The 25,391-nt window shown below is 48.2% G+C and overlaps 1 protein-coding gene across 5 annotated transcripts in view; it reads right to left on the bottom strand.

Annotated features, from left to right (window-relative positions):
* Positions 1-241: 241 nt before the first annotated feature.
* The window catches only part of FLVCR2 (FLVCR choline and putative heme transporter 2), a 40,623-nt gene continuing 15,473 nt past the window's right edge, over positions 242-25,391 (bottom strand). For 3 of the 5 annotated variants that reach the window (XR_012586765.1, XR_012586766.1, XR_012586767.1), the window contains 9 exons: positions 24,331-24,471; positions 19,476-19,543; positions 18,587-18,690; positions 11,606-11,716; positions 10,876-10,981; positions 10,300-10,411; positions 9,825-9,880; positions 8,847-9,056; positions 242-1,671 (listed from right to left, as the gene is read on the bottom strand). Coding sequence is in view for 2 of the 5 variants with exons in the window: in XM_074585299.1 (XP_074441400.1) it covers positions 1,665-1,671; positions 7,464-7,561; positions 9,825-9,880; positions 10,300-10,411; positions 10,876-10,981; positions 11,606-11,716; positions 18,587-18,690; positions 19,476-19,543; positions 24,331-24,471 (803 nt within the window). In the remaining 3 variants the exon portion in view is untranslated. Of the gene's footprint in view, positions 1,672-7,463; positions 7,562-8,846; positions 9,057-9,824; positions 9,881-10,299; positions 10,412-10,875; positions 10,982-11,605; positions 11,717-18,586; positions 18,691-19,475; positions 19,544-24,330; positions 24,472-25,391 lie in introns of all 5 variants that reach the window. The other 2 variants (XM_074585299.1, XM_074585300.1) reach the window with 2 other exon arrangements.

The following is a 25,391-nucleotide window of genomic DNA, read 5'->3' as shown; positions in this document are numbered from 1 at the left end:
GTTACTAGAGAAAACAGGATGAGGTTGCTTAGATGCAGATGAAATAATCCCCAAAGCAGATGGGCCGTGCATAGAAGGTAGGAAGGAACCAGCAGGATCTCCTAGCTGGGAAGATGGTGCATGTGCAGAAGAAAGAGAGAAAAAACACAGAAGGGAGGAAAAGAGGACAACAGTAGCACTGGGCAGAACGATGATTTTTCCACTCTACAAATATTTCAGGCTATTAAAAGAGCCAGGTGTAGACTGTTTCAACCATTTAATATGAATGTGTCAGGCTTTATTGTACACTTTGAATGTTTTTATTTTATATAAACTTCTACTTTAGATCCCCATCCTCAAGATAGGACATGAATTTTTTAATATGTCAAGACTGTATAATTTCACCCAAAAAATGTTTTGTCCAAAATGGTATGTCAGAGAGGACTGTTTTTATTCATTCCACATGGTTTTGGTCTTTGTCCCTCCCCCCCACACACAAGTGACATATGTGTAACTGCATGATAAATAGTATAAGGACACTTGATATCTCCACCAGTGGAAGGATGCTGGAAAGGAAGAAGGGATAGAAGGATCTACATTTATGTTTAGAAGATAAACAGCAGCATACAGAGGGGCAGCGTCTACGAGACACAAATGCTGGTAAGAGGGCTTCTCCTGTTCTCTGTTATAAACTGGGAAGCTTCCACACTGGAGCAAATCTGGATCCCCATCATATTCAAACCCCTCTCTGTGGCTGCAAAGAGCACCACAGCCTTGGCTGGTTATCTCAATAGAACACTTCACAAGAGTTTTTATGTAGTGTTGAAACATGCAAAAGGCACTTTATCATTAAGGAGGAAGACACAGTCCTCAGCCCAGGGAGCTAGCTGTTTGACTCACTCCTGTTGCCAGTGTAGTGATGAGCTAGGCTTAGGCTGTAAACATAAGCTGCGGAACTAGTCCTTGCCTCCAGGCAGAAGGAGGCATATTGGTATCTCTCAAATATAGGAATATCAGGGCAACCTCAGTGAATCCTGAGCAGAGGTTTATCCACAGACTAAGAGTGCTCTGTCTGGGACAGTCACATAATAAAACCAGAGCCAGCAGCGGCAGATGCACTGCTTTGCATTTGCTGGTGATGTGCTGAGGCCTCTGCCATCACTTGTGCAACACAGAAGGCATCATGGGCACCAACAGAGAGCAATTCCTCCTCCTGAGAGCCAGCTGAAGGCTCTCCCGGGGCTGCTCACACAGTAAGCATAGTCCAGCTTCTGCATTTCATGTCAGAGCTTGCCTGGGAGAGGAGACACAGCCACGTGCAGGGTGCCACTCACGTGCTCAGGGCTAGCCTGAACTATGGCTTTTCTCAGCATGTGTGCTTTTTCTTTTCCAAGCGTACACGGTGGGATGGGGGGGAAGAAGTGGGTTTTCCCATCTTCCCAAGCAGCAAAGTCTCCAAAACAGCAAGGTGCAGAGGTATAACTGAAAAGAACAACTCCCTCCTTGTTTTGCTCTTTGATGCTCTCCACAAGCAGTTCACTGAGCTCCTGTCCTGAGGCTGCCCCCCTGTAACGGGTAGGTAGCACAGATGGGAATAAGGGGGGCTGCATCTCCCAGCTCTGCCACCCCTCCATTTCACAGCTTTGATTCCTCAAGGATTATGGGATCGGTGCAGGCTTCTGGCATCACTTTCTGCAAGTCAGACAGAGAAAAACAATACGGTTAGGATAGTGGGTGGCTAGACCCAGACTTCAGAGAGACCAGCTGGCCAGAGGCTGGTTAATTCGCAGCTCTCTGCTAGTGTGCAGAAATCCCCAAAGAAGAATCACCATCCTCAGAGAGCACACCTAGTTCCCTCTTCCGTCTCCAGACCCTTCTAACTGCCCAGACAAGGGGCACTAGGGCAGCAGGGCAGAGCAAGGGTCCCACTTCCCTTAAGCTACTTGCTGTAGTCCTCAGACCAGAGTTAATTCCCAGAAGCTGTACAGGCCCAGCTATCAGCCCCACAGCCAGCTCCCTGAAGACGATTCACGGTGACACAGTATCGGCCTCAAAACGGTGAAGCTGCAGGGCCAGTTCCCTGGGCAAGGGAAGGAACTGGGAACTCCTCCTTCATGCCACAGGGCAGCGCGGTATCTGTGCAAGCACCAGACAGAACCTGCATCCTCTGCACCCTCAGGAGGCTCAGCACAGCAACTAGCTCCTCTCTGTCCTTACTCTTGCATGAGCAAGGACCTCTTCAACTCTCAGATTCTTCTCAAGACTTTTCATCCCCACCCCCCATTCAGGGCTGGCACCCACTTCCCGGCTTCTTCCCTGTCCCCAGTTTGGACTCACGGCTCTGATAATTCCACAGAGTGGTGCAGATAAGGCTTTCTTTGAAATTCTTTACTTGTATCTTAAAAAGCCATAAGAAATAAGAGGGAAACACACAAGTTCGTGTCTGCATAAATCCTATAGAAGAATTGGCCTGACTATTTGAACCCTCCTACAATTTCTTCCCTTAAGATGGAGGGAGCTATAGATTTATTCACCAGAGGAAAAGCAAGGCTGGCTGCTGCCCAATTACCACCCTGTCCTGGGTTGCATGAAACAGCCAAACTTCTGCAATTCCAGTTCAGCCTTTCTGGGTGGAGCCTGACGAGCTCCTCTGCTGAGCCCTTCTGAGGTGCGTTAGGATTAGACTTTAGACTTCTCCTTCCCCCAGGGGATTTCAGATACCTCTCTCCAAGTTCTGACTCTGCTCACAGTGAGACGCCCCAGTTCTCACCAATTCAAAGACAGCGTACAGACTTGTACGGGTAAATGTGGATTCTCCCACAGCCTGGGCTCTGAGTTAACTCGCTCTGGGGCAAGACTGACATCTGAGGCAGGAGTCAGGGGTGCACAGTAAAGAGGTTCACATCCCCAGTGCAGTTCAAGAGAAGACCGGGCAGCATGGAAGCAAGACATATGAAACAGCTTCATTTTGAGTAGCCTCTTACACAAATTGCAGGTGAAAAGGTTTTACAGAGGTCAGCAGCAACATCCCAAAGTAGAGGAGCGAGATTAGGAAAGCTTCAAGGAGATGCCTGGAAGCAAAAGCCAGGAAGCACAAAGAGGAAACTCGTACCAGCAGGAGGGGTTAGGGGGGTGCATAAAGTAGTGCCAGAGGGAGGAATAAAGGGAAAGATGCATTTAGGCTTGGGAAACCTCACCAGAATGCATCATGGAAGCATGCTGGCAACCCTGAAAAGGCACCCCAAGCACCTCCGGGATCTGAATGCCACTCACCTGCTGTGGAGCTACAGGAAGGTTTAGATCTGCCAGCCTGCAGGGCTCCACCACCTTGGAAAAGGCAGGCAGCTCTCACAGCTGGGAGTCATAGTACTGGAAGAGGGCATGCAAGTGGCCTGCCCATGGCTTTCAGATAGGAGGAGAAGGCCAGTTGCCACACAGCAAGCACAGAAAGGGAACAGGGAAGTTTGGGAAGCAGGGGATGGGATACACACCATTTGTGCCTACTATGCAAAATTCCAGCAGTTTGTTGGGTTTTGTTGTTTTTTGGTTTGTTTTTTTTTTATTGGCAGTATTTCACTAGAGAGTAAGCATGCTACAGCTTGCAAGGGACTCCAGTAAGCTACTCAGGTTGGATGCTTGCCCTAATGCCTCTAAATCACACTGGCCTTGGGAGGAAAAAGTAACATCCTTTTGGATATTCCACCAAGATCCATCAGATGCATCTTTGCATCCAGGCAAACATACAACCAGCAAAAAAAAGGTACTTAGCCTTGATCGAGTCCTGACTTATCCAGGACATGGTTTGAGGACACAGCAGAACTTCAGTCCCGCTTTAAACGAATCACTTGCTGTGGCTGTACACCAAGTGCAGGTCACTGGTCATCCAAAATCATCCACTCATCAGTGCTCAGCCCTGCTGGTAGCATAACACTCCAGACAAAAGTTTTAAGTTTTATTAAAATTCAAAAAACGGGACAAAGTCTGAAACCACTTTACTCCTTACTCTCTGCTATCAAGAATAGGTTCTTCACACACACAAATGCAACTTATCTACCACTATATAAGACCAGCATAAAGTAGACTCCAGTGCCCTGAACACGCATTAATCACATTTGCGAGTTTCAAAGAGGCCTAGCAAAGCCCAGTTTGAAAGATGAGGGCAGTCCTGCCATTTTGGAATCCTGCACTCCGTATGATTGCTGCTTTCTTAAAAACCCACACAAGCTTAAAAGTATTTCCAAAGAAATGTTGCCAAAGACTTTCTTGAACAATTCGCTCCTGAGTCAAAACAAACCATGGAAAATCAGCAAAGATGCTTCTTTCATAACACAAAGGAACAATGCAGGAAGGTTTGCATGGATGCTGGAAACCAGGAGCGGATGAGCACAGGCTATACACAGCATATACGTGAATAATGTATATGCTGAATCAACTGACACTACTATGAAACCTTAAGGCGCAATGTTGGAATGGCTTCAGATGCACTTACAACAAAGGCAGCCCACAAAGAGACTCATTACCATGTAAAACAAGCATTTGATCCAAGTGTCCTGAGACACAGAAAGCTAACCCTGATGTCGCTCTGGGAACTGAGGCAGACAGAAGCGGGAGGATTCTTGGAAGCACACTACAGCTTTATTAATAGAGGACAAGGTGTCCATAATGCCATTAGGCTAATTTAGTTCCCACTACAAGTTCTACTAATTGCAACATCTGTTTAATTATAGCCATAAGCAGAGAAGGGCACTGACAGCCAAAGCTCTCTGTTCAGTCAGGCTGGTTCTCTTCTCCACCAGCTCACCTTTCAGGACTGACTTCCAAGGGACTCTGTCAGCCAGGCCCCTAAACAGGCCAAAGTCTGCCCTCTGGAAGTCCAAGGTGTCAGTTCTGCTGACCCTCTCCTTACTTCTCCAAGAACAAAAATCTCTGTCATTTTGTGATTGCTGTGCTCAAGACAGCCTCCAACCATCATCACCCACAAGTCCTTCTCTGTTTGCAAACCACAGGTCCAGCAGGGTGCCTTCCCTAGTCGGCTCACTCACCAGCTGCGTCAGAAGTTATCTTCCACACACTCCAGGAACCTCCTGGTCTGTTTTGTCTCTGCTGTATTGTATTTCCAGTAGACATCTCGTAAGTTGAAGTCCTCCACTAGAACAAGAGCTAGCGATTGTGAGACTTCTCCCAGCTGCTGATAGAGTATTTCATCCACCTCTTCATCCCGGCTGGGTGGCCTATAACAGGCTCCCACCATGATATCTGCCTTGTTAGCCTTCCCTCTGATTATTTCCCATAAACACTCAACCCTATCATCACCATCATTAAGCTCTAGACAGTCAAAACACTCCCCAAAATACAGGGCCACCTGACCACCTCTCCTTCCTTGCCTATCCCTTCTGAAGATTTTATAGCCATCCATTGCAGCACTCCAGTTGTGCAACTCATCCCACCATGTTTCCATGATGGCAAATATATCATAGGTTTCCTGCTGCACAATGGCTTCCAGCTCCTCCTGTTCGTTGCCCGTGCTGCGTGCATTTGCATGGTGGTGGTGTACACCATGCAAATGCTGGTGTAGATGCACTTCAGTTGGGCTACTGATCCTGCCACCTTCTTGGAGATACAGGCCCTAATTCCTACATGACCATTCTCAGGTGCTTCCGTCGTTTCTAACACATGAATAACCCTTGCATCTTTGCTGCTGCATGGATCTCCATCCCCTACCTCCACTGAGATGGCAGACCAAAGGACCTCGCTAACACACCGTCCCTCAAACATTGGCACACTGCCCCCAGGCTTATCTCTGGAGACCCTGGTTTTATCCTTTCCCCGCTTTAAATCTAGTTTAAAGCTCTTTCAATGAGCCCTGCTAATGCCTGTGCAAAGATCCTTTTCTCCCTTTGAGACAGGTTTACCCCATCTGTCGCCAGCAGACCTGGTGTCATGTAAACCAACCCATGATCAAAAAACCCAAAATTCTGCTGGTGACACCAGGCTCAAAGCCAGGTACTGATCTGCTGGCTCACTCTGTTCCTTCCTTCATCATTCCCTGCAACTGTAAGGACAAAGGAGAACACTACTTGTGCTCCTGATCCCTTAACCAGTCGTACCAAGGCCCTGAAGTCTCTCTTAATTGCCCTTAGACTTCTTGTTGCAACTTCATCGCTGCCTACCTGAAAAATCAATAACGGATAATAATCTGAGGGCTGTACCAGGGCAGGAAGCTTTCTCTTTACATCTTTAACCTGGTCCCCAGGGAGGCAGCAGACTTCCCTAAGAAGTGGGTCCAGTCTGCATACTGGGCCTTCTGTTCCCTTCAGAAGGGAGTTTCCTATGACAATGACCCATCTTTTTTTTTCTTTATGGAAGCAGTTTTGACACAGGGCCTATACAGGACCATCCCTGAGCCTCACAGAGTCTATTTTGCAACTGAGATGTCAGTGGTAGCACTGGCAATTGTACCAAGCTAGGTCTGCTAACCAAGGCGATGATATAAACTTCAGCTATCCAAATAGTACCAGTATACGCCAAGCAGGCTTGCCCAGCTCACACAGCTACAGCTTCTCAACTACTCGGTCCCAAATCAACACCACACGCATACCCTGCTAAAACTGCCACAGACTGCAGCATGGAGACACCTTCAGAAGCACTCAGCCTGGCACCAAATCTTTCCCTGCCCATGGGACTCTTCCTCACACTTGCATCAAAGCATGGCAGCTTCACGCTCCCTGTAGCACACACTCTAGTCTTAGCAGGATTAAGTCTGTTTTTCCCAACAGGCTTGCTCTGCTTTTGCCTGTTAGTCCTGTTGGCTGTGACATTGATGCACACACTCGATGAACACCTTGAAAAGCAAAGGGTAGCATGGTTAACTTGGCAGATCAGCCAGTCAGTGCGTAGCAGAGGACAGTGAGTAATAAAGCATTACACCACAAGCAACAGCTGAGAAAATGCCAAGTGCCATTGAAATTCACAGATCAGCAAGCACAGAGGTTTAAAATTTTCAGGTGTTCTTATACCAAAAGGCACCAACCCAATGACTCTTATTGCTAGATGTTTTTAAACTTCCTTCTTGAAGTTGGCCACACACCCTGGCTGTGATCAAAGCCAACTCTTCTACAGGGTTCCTGGTATCACTTCCAGCCAAGAACATGGACTGTAAAAGTAACATCAGAGAACAGCCTCCAAACACCTGCACCTCCTCTCCCCAGTAACCTACTGACAATTCAGTTCTCCATCTGCTCCAGCATCAGGCTTTACCTTGCCCCACCTAATTGAATCCCTATGCCCCTATCTGACATGAGTCCGGTGGAATCTGCACTCTGTTCTTGAAAGCCATCTTGTCTTTCCTCCCAGGTGGGTACCCAAGAAGGCCAGAAAGATTCTCAGTACTCTACAGCCACTGCTGTCACCCCAGAAGTGCCATTGGCTTGGTGCCTGTGCCACCCGTGAGTGTTCAGAGAAGCAGATTAGTGCAATTCTCCTACCTTTGTATATGAGCTAGTGAGCAGGAATGGGAATTGATGGGGTTAGGGTTACAAGCTACAGTCCCGTAATCCGTGATCTGATTGCTGCCTTGAAGTCTCTGTAACAACAGCCACAAGTCACCATCCCAGAAAAGACAGAGGCAAGTAGGGAGGGAAATGAAAGAGGGGGAAAATAAAAAAAAAAGAGGGACAGGCAAAGGAAGAAACCAGTAAAATCACCCAAGCATGTGTAAGGCAGCTGTGCCATGTAGAAAAGCTCCAGTACCTGAGTCTGTCAGAGCTCTCCACAAAGGCAGCACACAATGCCCAAGCCCAGCTGGCTGCTCCCCTGACTGAGCCATCCATGCCAGTGCAGAACACCAGGTTCAGCCCACCTTCAGCTGGCTGAGCACCTAGGGTTGTTTGTTAAGCTTGAGAAGTATCCAGGTGAGCCACGTGGAGACCACACTTGGGGGTGTGGTGGGGTGTCCATCATGACTTCCTCAGAGCATGACTCCTCAGGAGGAAGGAGCTGCCAGTGATGTTTTTGACCGAGACCTGTTACCTCACACACATCCCTCTGGTTCTTTCTGCAGTCAGTACTGCAGGCTTTTAGGATTATAGTAATGACACCTGTACCACCTTTGCTCTGGTCTCAACACCCTCCCCCCTCCAGCAGCAAGCTCTTACAATTGTGTTTATACTAAAAATGGCTTAAGCAAAAGCATACAATTCATCTGGTGAGCAAAGTGTCTGACAAAGGGAAAGGACCTTACTACTACTAGGCATCATGTTCGCTGCCAAAGGACCTTGCTATTTCCTGGGCCTTGCACATACATGTTATGAATTAACTCAGTTCCACCAGCACCTCTCGTTACAACCCTGCTGCCTCAGGGCTTGTGGAGGATGGTTTGGCCTTGCAATTCATCTTCTGCCTTTGGCTTCAGCACTGTTAATCAAGGGATATAAGTAGTCTGGTGTGTATCAAAACAGGCTGGTCTTTACCCCAGCTCAGCTTAGCTAAGTGTGTGTTTCAGTTAGCCCCATTCATGCCAGGATTCTGGGAGGGCAGTTGTCTTCTAGCTTGGTCTTGTAGACCATGATGCTCACCACTGCTAAAATTAGCCAAAGTTTTAAGCCTCAGAGCAGGAAAAAAAAGCAGGAATTCTTTTTATGTTATGACAATGGGGTGGGGACTCCTTTACCCAAACAAGATAAATTGTACAGCCTTTTTCCCCTCACATCTGGTCTAGAATTATATGTGCAGGAACTACTCAGGACAGCATCAATTCCCTTTACTTATCCTATCCTCTGCATTTGTGCTCAGATAGTTCAGTAAAAAGAAATAAAAAATAAAAATTAAATAAAAATTAAAAAGCTTATATTTTGTAACTGAAAATCCACCTTCCTGAGCAGAGCAGCCAGTCGGAGCAGAGCTGCTTCTTGGACCTTCTGGTCTCTCTCCAGATCGGACTGGTTAGATTATCTGGAGGAAGGCAGCACAGTCTTCTGAAAAAAGGTGACTCGAGAGAGCAGAGAACTGAGCTTAAGCACTTTGCTAGTCATGGTCGCTGATGGCTTCATGAACGTTGGGTGGACATCTCTGCTAATGTCCTAGAAGAGGAGCCCAGAGCAATAAGGAAATGAGCCTCAAACAACCACCAGTCCCCTCCCTTTCCCTGCAGGGAGAGTTTTTAAGGGTATCCACTGCAATTAGTTCACCAGAGGCCCTCTCACACATGCAAACAGCTGCGTTAATTGCACAGTATGCCCCAGGGATATCATACACTGAGCTCTGATGCACACATATGAAGTAGCAGCCTTGTCCTCAGCGCTGCGCAAAGTGTGGGGAGCCAGGCTGCTCAAGCCCTCACTTGGGCTCTGCCACCTAGCTTCCTCCAGTCCCATAAACTGAGCCCCATTTGGCAGCTGAGGACAGGGAATAAGAGGAACAACCTGCCTCCCTAGGGGCCTGAAATAATAGTTACCCATCTCTAAACAACAGCAGAGCACTGGAGGGCTCATTGCATTGTCAGGGGAGAGAAGCAACCACAGTGCTACCATACATCTGTCCCTAGCCAATATAAAGATGTGTAAAGCCCTGCAGGCTCCCAGAGGACCAGAGCCTAGAGATTCTGCATGACATTAGCAAACAGAGGCCTCAGCAGCTGGAAGAGCTGGGATTACAGCCACCTGTCTGAAAATGCCAAAAAGGAGCTTCCCCCCACAGGCTGGGCAAGAAGCTGTGGGATAAGAGAAGAGAATCGCAGCTGCTACCATAACTCAGAAAGGGCCAGCCCTATTCCTAGGGAGGAGGGTGGCTGGGTGTTGTCCTGAGCTAATGGCAGGGGCACAGCAGGGATTGAAGGGGGATTTACTCACTGTCTGTTCATTATCCAAATTGGCCTGCTGTCTTCGGAGATCAGCCTTAATGAATGCTGGGACAGAGGGAAGAAGAGAGATGTGAAGGCAGTTAAGTCACCATGCAGAGCACAAATCAATTTCCCCAGGACTCAAAGGGGCAACAGAGGCCCCAGAGGAGACAGGAACGCGTAACGGTGAGCAAGAGAAACCCCTCTCCTGGATAAGGCAGAGAGCACTTCTGAAACAGGCAGGGTAGAGTCCTCATTGTAGCGTGTAGAAGATGCATCTTTGAGACCCCAGCCAGGGTAAGAAGCCTTGGATCTTCTTTGTAACACAGACCAGCTGCTTAAAGCAGCGCAGCAGCATTGCTATGGGACTGCTGCCTGGGTCCTGGCCTTTCCTGCAGGCACCGCTACACACAAAAGCCATTCAATGCATATGCCAAGCCCAAGGGGAAGAGTCACAACAAAGGAACACTGAAAAATTTAGTTACCTGTCATAACAGTCCCCAGGAACAGGAAGGAACAAAGAAAGATATTCCCCGCCTTCGTCCCGTAACGATCCATGATTTGCCCTTGGCTGATGGTGAAGGCAATACCAAAAATCTACAAACAAACAAAGGCAGCATCAAGCTATGCTGTTACTATAAAGCAGTCTGAACAGCTTCCCAGCTTTACCAAAGTATCAAGGCATATAGGCCAGCCAAGCTGTTGGCCTAGCGAGGCTTAAGTTTGGTTATAAACACATCCAGAGGCACCTCCTGGCAGCTGATGGGAAGACAGGCAACCCTTAAGGCCGGAATCGCATCTCTCACTGGAGAAGAGCTAGGTCCTAGGCTGTTAGGAGCAATGTTGGAAAAAGCAAGGATGATTGGCATCATCATGGATTTTCCTAAGCAGAAATAGAACGGGTGCCACTAGAGAAATGCTATGAGGAACATCATTCAAAGAGCCCAGTCCCAGGGTGCTTAGATCTGCAGTACATTACAATAATCATGGACAAGAAATAGGAGTCAAGGCTGGGAACTACAGTTTAATCTCTCTGTTTATAAAGAGGCAAGCACATTTACCTGTGCCGAGACGTTAAGGAGCCCTGATGATGTTCCTTCTGATTCTGGGTATGTCAACTCTGCAGCAAACTCAAAGCCCAGGGGAAGGTATCCTGTCATGAAAAACCTGTAAAGAAACACACAGAAATGAAGACCCATCAACTGCCAGAAGGAAGACTGAAGAGGCACAGTGTAGCCCATATACTTTTGGGGGTGCTTCACTGACTGCACACGATGTTTCCCCTAGGCAGGTGTCTGACTCCCTCACCATGGCACAGGTCTTCGTTCTGCCCAGAAATAACTTTGTCCCCAGCTTCAAGGCACAGAGCTAGGCCAGCAGGGAGCTGCCAGCTGCTACAAGAACGAGGTATTAAAAGCAACATCTCCAACAAGTAACTTTAAGGGGCATCATCCCATGCACAGTCAAACAGCCATCCAGGCCCACTTGCTTTTCATTCCTGCCCACTGGTTATCTATGCAGCTGTGGTACCACTTGTTTGACAAGTGCTTTCACTTGATTGCCTGGAACATTTAAGGCAGCTGCAGCTGAGCAGGACCACACTAATGTCCCTAACTCTAATGAAACACATACAAGAGAGATGGGAACAGCAGATTGTTTTGTCCTTAATCCACGGAGGAGCCACACACAGGCTATGGCTCTCCCCAGTCCCTCCTGCGCCATGACATCTGCCTCCCTGCTCACCCCCTAGCAGCTCCCATGTAGAGGAAAGCAGCTTGCACATGAACTTACCCCAGCATGCCCGCAGTCACAAAGACCACCCAGAGGTGGCCTAGGCTCAGAGTGAAGGTGTAGGCTATCATTCCCGCCAGAGACATGATATAGACAACTAGTGTTGTCTGTCTGCAAGGAAAAGCAGAGTTAGGGTTTTATTTAATCTGGTCCTCCTATTCTTTTCGCCCACAGGTCTTGGTATAGTTTGCAGCACTTGGATTAAAAATAAATAAATAAATAAAGTTGTCAGCTCCCTGACACCCTTACCCCAGACAGAAGAACTGGACTGACAGGGAGCACAGAAGTGCCTGCACACACCGCAAGGCAGCAGGAGGAGCAATAACATGACCTAAGAGTTTTCATGTCCCTACCTCATGACCAGGGGCTTCACCCCCTGTGGGGTCAGGGCATCACATCTATAAGGAGGCACCTATGGGGCAGCCAAGAAAGCTCAGATCCTACTATGGGCTGACAGGTCCCTGGTCATATACTGTACATGCCTCTTGAGGGGGAGAACAAGAGCCAGATAAAAAGTTCAATAATCTTTCTTGGGCATGCTCTGTGCTATAACCAGTTGGACACGCTTATAAGCGGCAGCTGAAGGGACTGAGCACTCCCTAGCAGGAAAGCAAAGGGAAGAGGTGACAACACTGCTACAGCATTATGGGCCTGTATTTTTCAGTGCTATCCATTCATTGCTGCTCCTTTCTGTGTTTAACGGCCTACTGTATGTGGAGAGGTGACGTGCAAGACAGGTTGCCTTCACAGGCTCACCCTCAAGCCACGGGAGCATTTAGCAGGGCTAGTGCCAGTTCCACGGCCAACAGCAGCTCAGCCACAAGTTCTCATCTCTGGGCAGAGGGGACAAAGAAACCCAGTGCCCAGGAAGCATGCCAGGCAGATCCTGGGAACGGTCAGACCTGCAGCCTGGCCACGCTGAGGAATGTCAGTGGGCTCAGTACTGCAAGACACACACAGCAGTCCAGGCCGGCTTCACCAGAACTGACTAGACATCAAGGAAACCCTCCCCACATCCAAAACCCAAGGCTCTTTCTAGTACAGGAGGTAGCAAGCAGCTCTTCACAGTACATAGTTTTGGGAGGGATGGAGGAAGGGAGGAAGGAAAGGTAAATCCTTTACCTGACTGAAATTCCATTAGGATCTTGAAAGCAAAACAGTTACCAGAGTTGACAAAAATTTTTGGCTGTTGTCTTTTAGGAAGAAATTAAACGTATAACCATGACCTACTTGTGTACTTTCTACCAAATTTTAGTCTTAATTCAGTAAAGAATGTGTTTGGTATCAGTTCCTAGAATTCTACTAAAGAAACTAAACCTCAAACTATTTTCACTTTTTTTTTTTTTCCTTTTTAATGCAAATGACCACTGTCAAAAATCCAACCCCAAACGGGCGGCCAGTATTATATTGTGTAATAAAATATTTCCAGAACACTGAATTACTACAGATAAAAACAGAATTTTCCAGCTAAGGTTCTGCCCTCCCTCACTGCTGCAATGACTGAAGTCAGTGAGGTTCATGCTCATATGTAGATTCTGATCTAAATACAGGCTTGAGAAGCTAATTTCAGGCTTCAACTACCAATCCATACTTACAAAGGTTCACCAAACACATCTAACGTACTGAAAGGCTAAACATTTTGTTGTGACAAGTAATTTTGTTTTGTTTCAAAGGGGTAGGCAAATCCCTTAACCTCCACTGCTGCATCATTTCTAGAATATGTTCTTTCCAATGCTTTCATGAAGAAAAATAGTCATCTGTGAAGGCAGCACGAAGGGGCTGCTTACTTCTGCTATAATCCATTATAGAGAGCTGCTGTGTGGCCGGCACACAGCCTGGAGACTGCAGAAGGAAAAGAGCTGAAGGAGAAGGAGGAGTTAGAAAGCAGCCCCAGAAAGCTAAAGTGAAGCAGGTTAAAAGCCTTTTTCTGCTTAATACAGGTTCCTCAGCTATCTCCTGTGAGTTCCTATACCTCCCGTCCCTTAAACAAGCAGCCACGGAGGAAAAGTGCTGACTAGGAAAAGAGCTCAAGGCCAGAATTACAGCTCCCTGGGCTGCACGACGACCCATGTTAGAATTGGGTGCTTTTTCCATAAACAGGAGTCTCCAAACTGCAGAGCAGTCAATGCTAAAACACAGTGCAGGCCTCCAAGGGGTGGCCCTAACAAGCTTGGTCTCTGCCAGCAGGAACAACTTGGCACATGTTTTTTTTTAATTATCATTTTCTCCCCACAGCCAGTTTTGGGCTCAGCGCACAGCTCTTAGGATAGTCCCAGAAAACGTCACCCAGCTTCCTAGGCTTACGGTTCAAGTATTCCAAGCAATTCGTATCTGATTCACTCTGTTGTGACAGTTGCCAACAGTTGCACTTTGCCCCTCATCTCCAGGCAAAGGTGATGAATGAGTTAGTGACCAGATGTGGTCAGGACTTTGTTTCACACTGATATCATTAGTCAAGCTGCAATAAAGAAGTTCCCAGAAAATGCAGCTCCCCCAGACTGAGAACTAGAGCAGGCAGGCTCATAGGAGCAGGCAGCTCTTGAAGGTGTTCTCCAGAACTAAGTTGGGGACAAAATGGAGAAAATCGTTTTATCTTGCCATGAGTACATCGTCTACCACACATTAGCTGTCTCTAAGAGACTATGAGCTTTCCTCACGGACCTCCCTGAATCATTAAGCTCCAGCAGGAAAAAAAAAACAAATCGACAGACCTTTGTGAAAGAACAAGGCCACAGGCTTGAGTGCTGTGGAAATCACACATCTGAAGCCACGCACTGAGCGGCTGCCTGCTCACCGCGTTCCCTAGCTGGGACTTGAACAGACAGCCCTGACTGTGACTCCTGCTGCAGGGAACAGCCACAAGCACACAAGCAGACTTCTGCTAAACCAGACTTTAGCAATACCCATCTCCCCTCAGCATACCACTGCTGACACACAAAAAAAGAAAAAACCAACATTGCCCAGCAGTCCAAGCAAGAGTAAGACCCAAAATTTTGACAAGGGTTTAAACTGAGACACAGGTAGACACTGGTGCATAGGGAAACAAAGAAACTCCTGGGGAAAGACACCAAGGCAGAGCATTTCTCAGGAAGTGGCCTTTGTCACCATGTCACTAGAGGACAAGAAGAATGCTTTGTGACCCTAGGGCATGGAAGAATGCCCAGTTTTGCTTGATAAGACCCTTATCATAGCCATAAATATCTTACGGAAGAGATAAAAACACAAAGGAGGAGAAGCAGATTCACAGAGGACATTAGCACAGCATTCTGGTGTTTTTAGCAAGCTGTTCCCATGATGGCCCTACAGGGACTGATCATTATCATCTGGAGCAGGTACCACCAGACTCCTTAATGGACTGACTAGTGCAGTGAGTGCAGTTACACCTCCTGCTACATCACCTTAGGACAACGGGGGTTAACCTCCCTCTATGCTCTAGGGTGTGGGAAGGAAGCAGTGCTACTGGGAAGGAAGCAGTGCTACGAAGGCACCAGCTGCCAAGTCTCTGTGGCAGAGCCAGGAGAAGATCTGTGAAGGAGCTGACACGCTTGTCACTTAGGTGAACCTAAGCTGCCCTGACATTCATCTGCCCTCCCAGCCACATTCCCTACCCTTCTGAAGAGGCGGATTAAAGAGCTCACACAAAAGACTGTGAGAAAAGAGAGACCTTAGGGAAAAAAGCCAGCCAGAGCCAGCACCATCAGGGGACAGGACTGAAATGGAGAGCACAACTCCTGCTGTTCAGCGAACTTCAGAGGAAGCCCTGGAGTAAGGCTTTGGTGGGCACCTGGCAGCCAGCCAGGGTCAACCCACCACAAATGGCCATGGCCCAGCCCAGCCATGTCTCACAAGGTCACTTGGATGAGGAAAACCAAGGGGACTGGACCAGACTTGCAGGGGGGTGGAGCTGCAAAAACGCTATAGTCAAGCAACATCTGAAGCAACAAATGAATAAGGGGTGAGGGGAGGCCACAGCCACGTGCCACAGCTTTAGGTGCTCACTGGAACGTTGTGTGCAGATCCACAGCGCTCTGCTGTACAGACTGGGATGACAAACAGCCTCCACAGGTTTTGCCATGAGGACAGCACACTCCAGGCTGTGCAAGAGCCTGAAAGAAGGCCTGGTCCCTATACTCCCAGAAGGATCTCACTGCTGAAGACACCGAAATGTCAGATGCTGGAGAAGGGAAGAACTGAAGAGGGCTGGTTTGGTTTTCACTGCCCCCTCATCCTTTGTCACTCAGTTTTATGCCACTTTCTTCCTGTATGAAGGTCACAGAGAAGGTAAATTGGTAAATTATTTACATAAGACATATGTCATGACAGGGTGAAGGCATATTCACTACACAAGGACTAACCTGGAAAAGGGCTACAACAAGAAGACCCAAATTGCAGGCCAGATTAGGCTGAAACAGCACTCAGCTTTCAGTGGAAGAGACCCAACCACCCTATTCTCCAATATCCCCAAGTCTTTCCTCCCTCTCCCTAATTTTAACACACTTTGGGCCTGTACAAACATAGGTTTAAAACCCCACTTGGGGTCCTCTGCCTAGTCAATGGAGAGAGACAGGTATTTCTGACACCTTGCCTTACGGAGATGAAGAGATGACAGTGGAGAGCGTTGTCTGGAACCAGCTGGATCTGAGGCAATGTGAACACCGCCCTTAAAAGCGAAGCTTGGCCAAAGAGAAGTGCTGATGATTAATCCAGTCCCCAAACCCCTGGTTCTGAGCCAGATTCCCCTACAAATATCAATATACCTTGGAGTCTCCAGGTGTCACAATCCCATCTCTCTTCCGAGCCAGAAACCTGAAGGATGTACACGGAGCCCCATTTAACGCTATGACAAAACGTGTCCCTTCAAAGCAGCAGGCTGTTCTCGACAAGCCACCAGAGGCAGCCCCAGTTCTGGGACCGCTGGCTCGTCACAACGTAACTCGCATATTTGTATGGGCCAAACCTGCGCCTGCTAATTCCAAAAATAAGAACAGCACAGGGGCTGCTGCAGGGACTTGCCTGCCAAATAAAAGCAAGAATGCAAGGCCATTTGGTGCCTGAGCATGACAGATGGGGAAAGCCTGACTTAGCACAGCTTCACCCTTTCAAGGAAATGCTGATGGGACAGTAAAGATCAAACACGCGTGTAGAGCTCTGCAATTCCTTCTGTTATTAACCTCCCCCTGCTCCCCTCAATCACAGCTGGATCCCATTCATTTGCTTCCCCCTCTCTCCCTAAAAAAAGGACTTGACATCTTTCCTTCCTGATTTTCATGTGCTTACCATTTCGTTCCTGACACTATCTGAGCAGCGGAGGGAAGGGGGAGGGTACCTACCTAGAACATCTGGCATCTTGACAGTTTTTTTAAATAGACTTTTAAATGGGGCTAAATAAAGACTCTATAGCACTCAAAAATTTTGCTAGTTCCACAGAAATCCAGTTTGTGGGCTGCAATGGGGAAGAAATTCTTAGCAGTGTTTTTCCTCACCTATGGCTAAATCTATCCCCAGATAGTCGCCGGGGCCTGTAGTATAAATTCCATGGGTGGCATAGCCATATTTTTCTGCACTCTTAGCCAGCTCTGCCCACCTACGTGGTCCCCCTCCAAGCAAGCAGGGGACATGGAACAAATCCAGGATTTATTATTTTTCCCCCCTCTCCCATTCTGGCCAATTTCAAGTCCCAGCTCTGCCTGGTGAGCCATAAAGCTCTTCAGCATTCCTGCTGCAACTTAGCTCCACTTAAGGAGAATCAGGAAGACCATCTGCCCTAGCAGTGCCAGTTGAGGCTACCTTACCATTAGCCCCGGGCTGGAAAGAGACACAAGCTACGTGGAACAATTAGCTAGGGCAGCTCATAGCAGCTGCGTTTCTACTTCCCAGGACTGCCAAATGAGAACTGCTCAGTGGCACACAGTGATCTAGAAACAGCAACAAGCAACCTGCCAGTCTCTGTATTAGTCACCTGCTCCTCCTTCCCCAGCACCCCCAGGAGTCCTCAGCTACCATTCTTTCTTGTTAGAGAAGCCCATTTCCTCTCCATTTTTGATCCCCCAGTTGACAGCGAGGGCCAGAGGCCACTTCAGAAGCTGCAAGCCCACAGCTAGCCAGATTCATCTAAGCTGCCCACAATGAGAACCTGCTTTTCTGGCCCAAGATACCAGGTAGGATAATGACAGTGGGACTCCCCCACATGAAAAGCTGCTGCAAAGAAAAAAACCTCTGAAATTGCTGTCAGCTCATCACCAGTAAAGTCCCCTCTCACCCAACCTGCTCAGGCAACAGGTTATAGCACAGTTCTCAAAGCCAGCAGGGAAACTGAAAAGCTGATTACAAGGACCCCAGTGTAAGACAGGAGAGGCACTCTCCATCCCCTGGGACACCCTACAGAGGTCTGTCAGTGAGATGATCTGAGTTCCTGAGGACTGGGAGCTGCAGGACACCCAAAGACTCTTAGCCATCCCTTTGCAGATAGCAGAATATGCTAGCCAGATCCGCCCTCCCAACCCACCAGGCAGCAAATCCAGAATCATCCACCCGCAACCCCAATACCCCTTATGCCTGCCCTAAATACAGCAACATGCCCTCACACAATGCCTCTGGGCACTAGATTCAATGTGGTTTTCATTAAGCCGGACAAAGATTCCCAGAAGCTGGTTTGTAAGGGCTGAGAGATAGTCTGGTACAGTCTTGATTCTGCTTGTGCCAAGAACTCTCTCATCCCCGACAAAGCAGCTGCTGAGCCATCTCATCCTCTCCCTATGCCTCCCTAGGGACCACTAGACCTTGTATGGGTCCGGTGGAGACTAACACCACACAGCTCCAAACTTTGCTTTAGACTAAATGGATTTTGAAGAACCGTATTTTTTTCTTACAAACCCTCCCAATGATTTAGTCCTTGGACTGCCGAGTTGCAACTGCACAGGGTTGCTCCTTGCACAGTATGGGGGAAGAGCCTAGGGGCACAGAGGCAAACAAGGGACTTACTTGTAGGTTTTGGTTCTGTCCAACCAGATGCCGGAGATCAAAGCCCCAACCATCCCCGACAGTATAATGGTGAGTCCAATCCTGCCAGCATTCACCTCCTCCCCCTGTGGTGAGACACACACACACACACTCACACAAATGCAGGGGCTAAGTCATAGCCAACACGAAGCAAAGTGCAGAGAACCCCGAGAGGAAGAGACACCAAAGTTAGCGTCCCATACATGTTTTCTGGTAACGCACTAACCAGAGCTAGCCTTTGCAAGAACACTTTTGAGCCCACTATGAGCCAATGCAGTGTCCTATTCTGGCCCATGAAGAAAAGTGGTTTGGCACTTCTCTCTCAGCCAGCCTAGAGAAAAAGGTGAACATTGGCCAGCGTGAACAGACACTCTCAGAGGAGTCAGCATAAACCCTATGAAGCTTGCTGCCCGGTGTTAGGATTTGGGCCAGACTGACCAGGAAGTATTGGGACCAGCTATAAGGCAGCACAGAAAGGAGCTCTCTGGCACGCAGCCCCAGCAGTAAGCTCTACAGTAGCTCAGCTACTGAAGCACCCCATCCTTCTGCCACCAGAGCACGAGTGCGGGCAGCCTCCTGGTACAGATGTCCCAGTAGAAATCACTGCCAGGAACAGGGTGGAGGCAATTGCTGGAAGAATTTCTCAGAATAAAATGCTCTCATTTAGGGTGTAAAAGGAGCTGTCTTCTCTAGAGTTCACCGGCTTTCGCACGGGGTGGGGTAAGAACTAAAGGAACGCCTGCCAGCCAGTCAACTTGTGCCAGAGCCAGCCAGAAGTACCGTAGCATTGCATTTCTCACAGACTCTACTTCGGCAGCCAGCACTGGACAACAGCAAGCATCAGAGGGCCACGAGAGTTGGATGCACTTACTGGGTAGTGATGGATCACCATGCGGTTCAGCAGAGTGGACAGGGCGTAGAAACAACCTGTATTCAGACCTGAGAGGGGGATAAAAATGCAGCACATTCAGAGCCTGCTACTCTCCTGCTGGGTAGTGAAAGGGTAGAAATGCAAAGAGAGAGATCTTTGGGAGCAGCGATCCACAACAAGGCTGCCAAGTCTCAGGAGAGCCAACCAGACTGGCTAGACAGAAGTTACTGAAAGAAATGCAGACCAAGGACAGCCAGATCTCAGTATGCAGGAGGAAGCATCCTGCAGTTTCAGGATGGTTCCTACCTTAGCAGCTAGAGGAAAGCCTGTGCACGTTTCTGGTACTGAAACGTCTTGCAAGTCCTGCATAGGGTCTCAACCCTCCCTTACAGCCAGACCCATCTTTAGCATTGGAGTTTTCTCCTCCCCCCAGCCAAGGTAATATACTAGAAAAGCACCTTCCTCATCATCACACCTTTAACAAGGAACTGGGATTCAATTAACACCAGTGCCATTGACCTATGTGGTTTCCTTCCAGAGAAGGGCCTGATAGCACTCTCCCTGCTGACAGCCAGTAACAAACATCCTCTCCAAGCCAAGAAACACCAGAAGGCAAGTAGGCACGGGGCCAATGGTGAGGCACAGACCGCACTTCCCCCAGGCACCTGGTGTGTGCGCCTGCATGGGAAAAGTCTTGCATTTTAAAAGATATCACTGAAGCCTGAAAAAAAACCCAACTGTGAAAGTAATTGTCTTTCTGAAAGGGAAGTTAGATTAACTGTTACAAGCATCAGCCACCTGGTGAAGGTTTCTCAGTATCACCCAAGGTGAGAATGGAAACGGTTGGGGTGATACTGGTCAAGCCCCATTCAGACACTCTGCTCCAGCTTACGTGCAACTCTGGTTGAGTTAAATGCCTTCCCAAAGGGCACAAAACCCAAAAGCGTTGCTTACAGCAAACAAGAACATCCACATGGGCGCTAGACCAGCAGTACTGCAACGGCTACACTCTCACCTTGGGCGATACTGAGAAACCTTCCCCAGGTGGATGAGGTCTGTAACAGTCAGTGCAACTTTCTTCTCAGAAAGTCATTTACATTTGCTGTTAGTTTCTCTTCAAGGCTTCAGTGATCCCGATGGGGGGAGGGATGGGGACACAGATTTCACCGCTGCAGTTCACACATCTATAGGCTCCATAAGGAGGCATGGGTTTCAAAACTCTGGCACAGATGCTTGAAATCCTGACAGAACAGATACGTGTCAAGTTCCCACTTCCTACTTTTCCTCTTTCAGCCTCAGCTAAATGCAGAAACATCGCAATACATGATACGGAAGTGCAGTCTATCAGGCAGAGCTTTGACAAAGGGAACAAAACCCTGAGGTCCCCTAACCCTGAAGTCCTCCAGCTCCCCTGACCCTGAAGCACTCAGCAATCCTGCACCTAGCCCTGTCCTCCACTGGGACATCAGATAGCCATTGCTCTCCACAGCTCATGAAGCACTCTGAGAAGCCACAAGATTGTCAGCTGGAGGGGACATCACACTTCTTTCACATGCCGTCTCTGACAACATCAAGTGTATCTTCATGGCACAGAGAACAGATGAAGAATCTTATGCAAGTGATCCCAAATAAGCCAATTGCCTGTGCCAACGCTCCCTGCTCCAAACGCATGTGTCGGGAGTACAGGAGAGGCTAGTAAGCTGTGTGACATGCTTTTTAGGCAGGAGGAATCCACCCAGTCCTTTCCAAGAGTTACTCAGAGAGGCTGGAAACTCCTTCAGGGCCAGCAGGCAGGGAGGGGGGAAGAACAATTGGAGGTTCCACAGCAAGGAGGCGCCCTCCAGCCTTGAAAGCCGGCTCTTTGCAACACTTCGCTATGGCAAAAACATCCCACAAGAGCCTAATTCAGCTTTATCTTATCTCCACCTCTGGAGCACCCTGCTCACTGGGAGACACCACAAACTGCAGTGCCAGGACACGGGAGCATGGCAGATCAGCACCGTCCCTCTACCCACTACTGCTTCACTTCAAAGCTGGGCATAAACATAGACCAGTCATTTGTGTACCTCTAATTCTCGCCCAGCCAAGGGGACAGCAGCCTTTTGGGGACAGCCAGACGCTGCTCTGGTAGTTGATGCTGTCAGTACGCCAGCTTCACAGCAGCTCTATGATACATGCTATTTCCAAGAGAGAGAAGGGCCCCTGCTCCCAAGCTGGGCAGAAAGCAATGTAGAATTGGCAGCAACACTTGGCACCAGAGTCAGGCAAAATATTCTAAGAATTAAGACAATGTGCTGAATTTGCATTTGTGAGGGCTGGCAAAAGTTGTAGGCATTTCACATGTCTCGGTTGCTCCGTGAAGTTTCTCTGTGAGTTACAGCTGTTTGAATGCTCAGAAAACAGGCAAGGGTTGTTTCCAATGGGCCAGTGCCCATTTGCCCATGCAGATGAGGAAAACCAGAACTAGTAGCTGGGAGCAGGACATCTGAAGGTCCAGTCCCACCTGATTCATTAGCTAGTTGCCGTGGTTTGCTTGTAATGTGCTGTAGATGAACATTTTTGAGACATCACGGTGCCTCCTCTATTTTACAGAGGCTAGAAAGGGGAAGTTTATTGCCTATGGCTCCAAAAGGAACTTCCTCCAAAGAGGAAGTTTATTGCCTACAGCCTTAGACTAGAACCCAAGACTTCTATAGCTAAGCAGCCTATTGCCTATATGCCAGGCTATTGGTCTCTCTCTTCATGCTCATTATCCTCCAGGATAACGGCTCCTTATGCAGATCTCACTGCCCTGTATCCTCCTCACTGCCCCTTCACCTTTTCAAATGCTGATTCTCTGGGGCTGTCTCATCACTCCCACTTTACCAGCCTTTCCCACCCTGTTCCCGCCTACTGCCTCCCACTAGCAACATGCTCTCAAGCGCAAAGCCCAACCCAATAAATTCAGAGTTCCTTAATGCCCACACCATGCTATGCCTCAGCTTTACAGAAACAATGTCAGCAGCCTTTGGGAAAAGGCTGTCTGAGGGTTTTCCTGAAAAACAGTTCACTAGCACTAGCATAGCCACAGTGCCACCAATGTTTCCAGCACTGTAAGTCTTACCACAGGAGAGGAGTTGGCAGCTGCTGGTAACACCAAGACCTTAGACGTCTGCAGACCTGTTCTGACCTGGCATAGGAGGCCTAAGGGCCCTCATTCTTTCTACAGCCAGGGGAGATGAACAAGGAGCAGGTTTCCCTTTCTCCCCCCTGACAGTCACTATGCTAATACAAAACCTAAGAGAGGATGCAGGTATGTGCTAGCTAGGTAGGATGACTCAGTTGCACTCATATTGCTGCAGATGTCTTAAATCTTGGGCAACATAAAACTTTTGACTTGACTAGGAAAAACTACCCCCTTTTTAAAGCCAGACTAGTTAAAAAAAAAAGTTTCACTGTATAGTTCCCTCTCTGAGTAACAGTCGCCATCTCAAGTCAAGCCGGAGATTGACGTGAGGCTGACGCACAGAATAAATGCACAGACCATCAGAAAGACAGACTGAATTGTGAGCCACTGAACAGCCTTTCCACACTGTTTGTGGCTGCCAGAAGGGAATTTTCCCAGGAAGGTCAGATTCTAAACCTGCTCTTCGTACTGAGATCCCTCCTCTCTCCTTTAGGACTTGCTTATGCCTATTAGAACAAATGATTTCCCCTTTCTTTTCCCTGAAGGGTAAGTGCAAACTGAGCAGATGACACAATCCAACTTTTAGACACAGTCTGCCTGGCAGTTTTTTCTATCTCCACTTTCTGAGAGGACATCGTGTACTATGAAAAAAAAAAAAGAACAAACCACCAAACCAATCCAGCAGCTGCAATGCAAACCAGCAGAGCTTAAGGGTGATCTGAGAGGGGAATTTCTAGAACACCACTGCACTGAAAAAAGAGAAGATATTTCAACAACTCCAAAGACCATTAGCACCCTCAGCAGGTACAAAACCACCATCTCAACTCTCTCCAACCTGGCTACTCATCCACCAGGTCCTTTAGGTAGAACTGCTGGCAGAACTTGCAGCACTACTTAACTTTCCCCCTGAGGAGCTTCCACAGCAAGCTGGTAGGAAGCGAGGACCAAACTCCCTGCAGACTAGCTGGCTACAGTACATCCTATTACGTAGCCAGGCATAGACCACAATGGCCTTTCTGCTAAAGGGAAAAACACTTTTCCATATGACAATTCAGCATCAGGAACAGATTCAACACATCACACTACCCTCAGAGAAACAGACCAAGACTGCTGAAGAGAGGCAAGTAGCAAACCCAGTGTGCAAGGACAGATGGCAAAAGAAAATGTCCTCCAATCTTTCCTTCCATTTGCTTCATGGGGACTGCCAAGGAAGCTGATGCAGTTCGCACATCTGCGTGCTCCACATGACCTCCACTAGGATGCCTGGCAGCAGTACCCTTGCCTTGGGAAATGACTTTCACTCAGTGCTGTGACTTGCACTCAGACACAGCTCCATATTATTTCTTGGGTAAGCACTTAGATTAGTTCATTGCAAGTAACTAACTGACTAGAAAAAAAAAAGATAACAGGATAAGGAAATCCCCTGAACAGAAAACAGTCAAAGACTAGGAGAACAGTAGTGGGGGCACATTGTCCTCTGTGTGCTTGCCTCGCTTTTGTTCTTCCCTAGGCATTTGCTTGTAACTGCTGCTGGAGCTAGAAGGACTCCTGGTCTGTGGCAGCACAGCTAGCCCTATGCTCCCCTAAAACAACTCAGGCCAGTTACTGTCCCAGCACAGCACGAAGAGGGAGGGAGAAGCTAAATATGTCTAGCAGTGAAAACTGCAAAGAAGAAAGGCCAGACCTTACCGTAAGTGACCATGAGCAGCAAAAAGTTGGCATTGCGGAGCAGACGGAGGATTGATTGCACGTAGGAATACTCCTCTGGTGGTCTTGATTGGATCAAGGCTTGAGCTCGGCTTGGAGGGTGCAGGGGCTTCTCCTTGAAGACTGAAACCAAACACAAAGTACACCTGTTTGTGATGGCGCAATCAGGGAGCCTGAGCACACGCTGTGAGTAGAGCCATTTAAGGGACAGCAGAGGGACTATCTAAAACCAAGTGTACAAAACACACCATTGTCCTCAAGCTTTGATCTCCATTCATGAGCTTATCCAGGAACAGGGAAGAACAGGGTCTCTCCAACATAACTCCTGTGACTGGGGAAACACTTATCTTCAATTAGCTTTTTGCGTAGGCAGTGTCTGGCAGCAACACAAGAGTTCTCAGGAACATGGAAAAGTATTTCTCTTTAGCAGAAAGGCCATCGTGGTCTATGCCTGGCTAATACTGCCTTTGTCTCCAGGATGATGGCCTGCCAGCTGCAAAAGTGTTGCGTGCAGTTACAAATGCAGAAGTAGAATGGGAAAAGCCAGCTGGCAAAGGTGGCCCGGTGCCCTGCAGTGCCCAGTGCCTGGGGAGCAATGACCTATCCCAGGTTTTATTTCAGCCCTGGCATTTCTCAGGCTGCCGAAGCCATCTGCTGTCCCTAACTAGCATTAAAGTAGCATCCAGAAACCCAGGTCACAGGCGATAATGCTGTATTGTGCGCTAGACAGGCATTTTTGTACCTTATCTATTCCCTACCCCAGATTGTTTAAAGTGTACCTCTGATTCAACCACCTGAACAGACAACATGAATAAGCTGGCAAGAGGAGCCTATTAAAAAAAAAAAAAATTACATGGAGTTCATCAGACAAGCTCTGCTCCCCAGTGAACATGACAATCTTTCATGCTAAAGATCTGGCTTGTGCTTCACACGTTAAGCAGAGGAATTGCACCTCTGGTGTCCTGCTACTGCCCTTAATGCTTCCTTCTCTCCACTCATAACTGGTTACTTTTTTACTACTCGGAACAATTTGTTCCTGTGAT

Source organism: Larus michahellis, chromosome 4, assembly GCF_964199755.1.
Source record: "Larus michahellis chromosome 4, bLarMic1.1, whole genome shotgun sequence".
Taxonomy (NCBI): Eukaryota; Metazoa; Chordata; class Aves; order Charadriiformes; family Laridae; genus Larus; species Larus michahellis.
This window is presented reverse-complemented; position numbering and strand designations above follow the sequence as displayed.